This window comes from Prunus mume, linkage group LG2, assembly GCF_029339155.1.
Source record: "Prunus mume cultivar Tortuosa linkage group LG2, ASM2933915v1, whole genome shotgun sequence".
Classification (NCBI taxonomy): domain Eukaryota; kingdom Viridiplantae; phylum Streptophyta; class Magnoliopsida; order Rosales; family Rosaceae; genus Prunus; species Prunus mume.
The window spans coordinates 42,874,530-42,882,000 of NC_142699.1; the positions used below are offsets into that span (position 1 = coordinate 42,874,530).

The window sequence follows — 7,471 nt, forward strand, 5'->3', positions numbered from 1 at the left end:
AACAAACTATTGAGTCCTGAGACATCTAATTTTGTATAGTAGGTTATTTATAGTTAGTTTTTTATAGAGTTGCTTGTCATCCATTCACGTTCGCCAAAAAAAATTTCATCACACTTAAATGTCTCGATAGTTTACGATTTGTCGAAAAAATTTTAAAGAATAATCTATGAATGAATACTTGAAAAATATACGATTCGACTCCTTGAAATAAAATGCGGAATAGGCCCACAAAGTGTCCCTTGAATTAGCTTATTTATATCCTCAATAAATTGGCAGGATAGGAAATCACAAAATAGGAAAATATAAACAACATCAACTAACAGCTATTAATCAGCTAGTAACACACTAATTTTCAGCTAGCTTTACATGTTACCAAAAGGAAATCAAGACAACCCAGAAAAACCACTCAAGAGAAGGCAAGAGCTTATTGCCTATGCGTACGGGTGTAAATGAAGAAAAACACGAAAAACAAGTAGAGGACTGTCTTTCTAAACTACAACCCGAAAGTAAAAACATGAGCTCATTAAAACTGACTGGATCAAACATGGTTTAAACCCTATATATACATCAGGATAAAGTCGGGTCAGCGAGGGCCTAATGTGAGAGTCGATGAAACCGGTAATGTTCATGACAAAGAATCATACAAGAGTGAAAGTTAACTTGTAAGAAGAGTCCAGAATTCAAAGATAAAAGGAAGATACTCAATAAATATAGTTATCATCAGAACGAGAAAGCACATGCAACTCAAGTTAAAATCTAACATGCTAGATTGCGTCTTAATATGAGCGAAATGACCAAAGAGCTATGAGTTAGGATATATTTCGAATTACAATGAAGAATTGATTAAAACAGAGCCTTTAATGTAGATTTACTATATCTATAACTTATCCAAAATCAAACAGGTTGTTAACATTTTACAGCAGAATTTGGAGTTCAGCCAGGCAATAAACAAGGGAGAATAACAGTGAACAAAACCCAGTTCTTGCATAGGACTTTCATATAGCAGTCTTGAATGCCACTATCTTAGCAAAACAATAAGAATCAAAGCTTCAGTGAAAGCAACTTCTATCTAAAATTAAATTAAAATCCGTAGTTTGAGTTCTGAGAAGGCCCATCCACTTCTAATAGATTCGCTCTTGAATTACCAGTTGCAAACCTCTTACATGGCCTTCTACGCCTAGTTTGTAATTATACCACAACTGAAACAGATTCCTATGGTTTCCTCAGGTCTGAAACAAATTAACAAACAAAAATAATTAATAGATAGCTTTCCGCAATGTTGTACTTGGAAAATGATGAAAATGACATTATTCTGGAACAGAACCTGAGCTAGACACTACATCAAACATCTTATCATCAGCAGAGCCATTTAAACTATAACCAATAGAAATTTTCAATTTAAATCGTACCTTGCCAATGAACTTCGCATTATGGTTTGAGTAAGAAGACAACGGGTCCCATTTCAGTGAAATGTGGAATGACTGAATGCTGGTATATGACAAACCAGGTTGAAACTATACATCTGTCCTAATGGGAGCACATGGTTTAGTGTAACTATCAACTACTATGTTCTGCACAGTACTCTCCTTGTGATTGATAATAAACCAAAAAAACTGTCAGCCAGACCAAAAAACGAAAAAAAGGTTCATGGAAACACGAAAATGGCATCATGGTCTTTTTCTCTCCACGAATTTTTTTATGGAGGATTATTAATCACTTGTCCAAATCTAATGTTAAGCTAGCACAAAATTTTGCATTCTGCAGTAAATGTCTAATGACAAGAAACTGTCTGATCAGTAAATGTCCGAATAACAACTATCTGAAGAGTTTAAGACAGCACCACACAGGACAATGACATTGAATTAAACTCAATTTCCGATTCCAGGCATGTAGTAGATTTTAGCCTACTCTTGATAGGATACGAATTTGCAGAATACATATGAAGTATATCAATCTATATCTTCAAAAACTTAAAGAACAGAAGCATGATAACCAACCATTTATTTATACTTTAGCAGTAACCCCTATTAAAATCAGTTCTCTCAATCTTGAAAAGAAGAATGATAGCATTGCTCTTTTTTCAATACAGTAGAGCATAAAAATGGAATATAAACAGCTATCAGGAAACAAAAATAGTGGAAATCAGCAGTGTATATATAACTGATTTCCCCAGCATTTAAGTTATCAACATTATTTTCTGCCATGGCAGTAATGAGCGCGTGCATAAATCCTTTCTTTAGAGTCTCTATAGGCACTAATGAATTGGTATGTCTTGATTTCAATTTTCACATGGTGGCGGCACTTGAAGTAACGACCAGGAAAATCAAAATTAGAAGCTAATGACTAACAATACAGCAGAAGACCACTGGTTAGACAAAATAAGAAAAATCTGGACTGCAAAAACAGTGGGGTAAAATCATATCAGTTCAAAATTAGTGTACAAAGTAATTAAATAACTCGTATTTTTACCATAAAGAGAATCATTCATAAAAAGATCAAATAAGCCTAGCCTAAAGGAGAATGAATGAGCTAACATATTTTGCATATGTATAGCTATTAAAGCATAGCAAGAATGATGCAGAAACGATACCATGTTAGCAAAAGAAGATAAAAGGAAAAGCATGCAGCCAAACTCAATATGAGAGTTAAAGGATGAATGGCAGAAAGGATACAATTCACGAGGGATGTTACTGCTGTCTCCAACATTCCATGGTCATGTTAAACATGATATTTTTTACAAAAATAAAATAAAAATCAACTTTGTGTGGCAGCAAAGAGAAGAGAAATAATAATGGAAACTATAAACAGAAATAATAATGGAAAATATAACCAGTGTAAAACCAAATCCCATATATTATAACTCTAACCTCACTTTCACTCATCTCATACAAATCCTTAACCACTCATTCAACTCTAGACTACCCTAAGCTGTTGTAAGAAAGACCTTAAATACACTGTCTTGTTGTTGCTTCTTGGCCAATATCAACTTCACAGAAATACTATTTCAAACGATCACACAACTTTCTTGTTCAATTTAAATTTCTTCGTTTCTAATAAAGTGTTGATTTGTCTCTCAGGTCTGGTTTGTTGGGCCCTTGAAAACAGGGATAAGGCTAGAAGATTTGATGGTCATCTTCCTTTTACTTTTACTCACATCTGCTACCAGTAATACCAAACTCATCTTCAATCCCACCAATGGTATTATCAACCAACTACACCACGATCCTCATCCTCATCCTCATCCTCTTACTCATCAACCTAATTGTGATCATCATAATTCAGTTTCAGAATCAACTGCACAATTACGTTCTTTGTACATAGAATCCACCGCTACCCATCTTCTCAGCTCGCTGATGATCATGAGATTAATCCAAGATATGGTGTCCAGAAGATATTAGTCCTCTCTGGACCCAAAACCCTTCACAACTGAATCCTAGGTTCGTCTGGTTTATCGGAGTCGTACTCATAAAACAAATTGTTAACTGACTCCTCTTCGGAACTGGATTGGTTATTACCGATATCATCAACATGTGGATCTACTTCTACACCATCACCTTTACTCTTCTTGTATAAACCTTTGCTCCTATCCAGGAGCCCTTTTCTTAACAGCCTTGCAAATCTTTCCCTCAAATCTACAGTGGGGTGTTTTTGCAAGAGTTGTTGATGGTTATAAGCTTCCCTTAGAATGACAGTTTGAGTGGCACACTTTTTTGAAATGTAGAAAATACCTGGATGGCGCTCAAACACTTTAGTGAACTTCTGGGGTAGGGCCAAAGGTTTACGAAGGTTACTCACATTCTTACGCTCAGTTTTCTTGTGTATAGTTAGTTGAAGAAGCTCATGAAAAACCCCTACAATCCTCTTCTCCGATACATCTGTACGAGGATCTAAATGAGAGGCATCAGAGTACGGCGAAGTATAAGGGAGGGTCTGCCACTCTTTCAACCACTCCATGCATTTTCTCTTCAATCCAAAACCCCTCGTAAATCCAACAGGAAAAGCTAAACAGCCACTTCTTGCATCTTCTTCCTTCTGTTGTATAGCAGAATTCTTTTGCAATTGGGAGACAGCGAGGTCCTCGTCCCAGGATAAGAGCTTCAAGCCAACACGGTCATCGGGGAGGCGGATGAAAGAGAATAGGTCAGGGTGATGTGGAATGACTGAGTGCTGGTAATCATATGGCAAGCCCAAGTCCCATTTCAGTTGGTCAAGGGTTTGTAAAGGAAGAGTCCAACCCTGGGTAAGCATGAGCAGTTTTTGAAGCCTATTAATGAGATCCATCTGATTCTGCTGAAGGACATTGAGTTCCTCATGGTAGAGTTGTAGAGCTTCAGGAGTCAAGCTAAAGCATGGGACACGAGCACCTCCACTCCAAAATGTGTGGGACTCAACAAAAACAGAAGGAAATTTCCTAATAAAAGTAGAGAGCTTCAGATCACAAGGAAGACTGAGTTGTCCACGATGGCAAGAGAGACGGTATATGGGGAGGCAGCACTGAGGTGAGGATGAGATAATGGAAACAAGAATACAGGCAGCTTTGAGATCTCTCGCAGCAGTCACAACAGCATCCAATCCCCTATCTTTCACCCATTTCAACTTCACATTCACAAGACCACGCTTGTGCTGGTAATTAAATCCATGCTGACACCCACGGAAGAAACCAAACCCACCAACTTTAACAAATAGAAAAAACGGGACCATGATCCTTCTTGGTAAATATAGATGAGATCAGCAGCATTCTTACATTTCATTACATTGTGTGTTTTGGTAGCCTAAAGGGCAAGACTTTGTGCCCAAACAGTACAACTGCAAAAGGAAAAATCAACACTTGAATAAACAACAAAACATTCCCGCAAAACAACTATTGTCATTTGTCATATGAGAAGGAAGGAAGCCATCAAATACATGAACTTAATAAAGTAAGTAATTCCGGGACCGGGGAATGACAATTTCTTTCTTTTTTTAAATAAGAAATATTGATTTATGTCTAATGATGCCACAATTGGAACAGAATTACATCTTTCCTCAGCCTTAAAAAAACAAAGAAAAGAGAAACGACCTTAGCAATTAGCTTCCCAAATTCTCTGCTTGAAAAACAACAAAATGGCATTGCTCTAGAACACAATCTGAGCTAGACATTTTATCGAACATCTTAGAGGCGAAAATGATATAAAGCTATAGTTATGCTAGTGCTGACTAAAAGGACGAAATACAACAGCAAGCATTAAAGAAGAAATAGATTATACAACAATCAAATTATTAATCGACCCACCAGCTCACTACATACCAGATGAATTTGTATTTGTTGCCACTGCAAACGACAATCAAACCCAATAATAATGAATGAAAGACTAAGAAAAAGAAGAAACTAACCTTTGAAAGAAACCCGCAACAACCCGAGACAAAAAAATTTTGGAGAAGAAGACTACTTCTCAATGCATTCAATGTGACGGCTGCCATATGAACCCCCCACGCAACGCCTCCGAGTCCTGCTGGGCAGCCTACCAAGCCCTACCCTCCGAGTTCGTCGCCAATTTCTACATTCGCACCTCCTGTTGGCTTCAAGACCAGCTGGATCTCACGTCCCCAATAGCTTTGTTAAGCTTGATTTGGGTATGTGTCGGAGAAGTGATCGGGTATCGTTGGGAATGGTGGCTGGGAGGTGTGGGAGGAGGTGGTGGATGGTTTCGGCGGGTATCGTTGTTTTAATAATCTTTTTTAAAAGTTATTTTCTTATATAAAAAAAAATAGGAAGTTTCACTAAAACACCCAAAATGGGCTGAAATTATAAAAAAAATCCAACACTCAAAACACTTTATAAACATACCAAAAACTCATCATTACACACACTCAAAACTCATTTATAAACACACCCAAAAAATATACAATTGTTGATTTTAATGTGTTTCTATGTTTAAATAGTGTTTTGGTTTTTTTATAAATACATGTCTAGGATTAGGTTTATTTATAAATTTATATAATAAAAAAATTCATATTTTATTATTTTATTGACGCATTATCACAAAAGTGGTCTCTCACTCGCCACGTTATCAATTTAATACAAAATTAGACGATGAAATAAAAATTTTGATTAAATCTTGAAACATTCAGTTGTAAATTAATGAAATTGAAACTCCATACATATTTTTTTTAATTTTTTTTTCGATAATCCATGTTTCCATTTCCCTTATACCCACCCTCTTTATTTCTTTTTCTTTTTTTACACGTGTCCTCTTACTTAATAGAAAGTTAACCAACAAATTCATATCTGGATATCCCTTTGGGGTCGTTTGGTACAATGGATGTCATGACTAAACTAATTCCCAATTGTCTTGGATTAGCTCAGATTGGACTAAGTTGGATTATAAAAATAGTGAAGACCTATGTTTGGTGCTCTGTCGAACTAAAAAATAATTATTTAAATATTTAAATATAATTAAGATTTAACCTAAAAATAAATAATTAAAATTAACTAATTATACAAGCCAACCGTGTGAATTGAAAAAAAAAACCTAAATAACAATAAAATACGATGCTGCCACCTCTCTCTCCTTTTTAGGTTTTTGTGTTTTTATTTTCTAGTATTCTATTCTTATTTCCTTCTTGGTCTCTCTTTATTCTTCTCTCTCGTTTTCTTCTTCTTCAACTAAGCTGCTAAAACATCACCAGCAAGAAGGAAACTACCAAATAAAAATAGGAACAGCACCCAAGTTTCTTCTTCTTTTCTTTTCTTCCGACTTCTTTCTTTGTTTCTTCTCTCTGTTTCGGGTTCATTATTATTATTTTTTTTTTTTTTTTTGGGTACTGTTACGAATTGGGATGGAGAATGGAGAAGAGAGATGGTTATGGGTTCTGCTAGTGGCTGGGATGACGAAGAAAGATGTTCTGCGAGTGCTTGGGCTTCTCTATGTTGGGTTTGTGCATGGCTGAGGGTGGTGGTCATGGGGAAGAAGAAATCAAAGGGGGGGCATGGGTGCTGGGTTCTACCTATTCGGGGATCGGATTTGTGGTGGTGTTTGATTCAAGCCATAACGAAATCCAGCAGAACTCACCTGTTCAAAATAGCGACTATGCTATTTTATGAACCCAATTTCGAGCTTGCTAAATTAGACATGCAAATTCGGGCTTTTTTCAATTGTTGGACTATATAATCTCATTTAAGTTAATCCTCTCCATTGCCAAACATGGATTTCAAGTCTTATGTAATCCAATCCAGTCCAGTGAGGCACAGTGAGGCATAGTGAGGCATACCAAACAACCCCTTTAACTATTATGGTCCCTTTATTTCAACAAACACACCCTTTTTGTCTCCCTTCTCCCTTCGCACTGCTGCCCCAAATTTAGAACTCACATGTCCTCTGCCTTGACTAGAGTGTCAAACGGGCCGTGCCGGGCCACCCATCCCATTTAAACTCGCTTTTAACGCTGCCGTGCACGGCCATTTAGTAAAATCATTGATCCCGCCCGCCCA

The 7,471-nt window shown here is 36.7% G+C and overlaps 1 protein-coding gene across 1 annotated transcript; it reads right to left on the reverse strand.

Annotated features, from left to right (window-relative positions):
• Nucleotides 1-2,786: 2,786 nt before the first annotated feature.
• On the reverse strand, nucleotides 2,787-5,720 carry LOC103322452 (Ubiquitin carboxyl-terminal hydrolase family protein). The gene is made up of 2 exons (XM_008224367.3): nucleotides 5,374-5,720; nucleotides 2,787-4,806 (listed from the first exon to the last, which is right to left on the reverse strand). The coding sequence occupies exon 2, from the start codon at nucleotides 4,699-4,701 to the stop codon at nucleotides 3,421-3,423; it is 1,281 nt and encodes a 426-aa protein (XP_008222589.2). The 5' UTR covers nucleotides 4,702-4,806; nucleotides 5,374-5,720; the 3' UTR covers nucleotides 2,787-3,420.
• Between the last annotated feature and the right edge of the window lie 1,751 nt (nucleotides 5,721-7,471).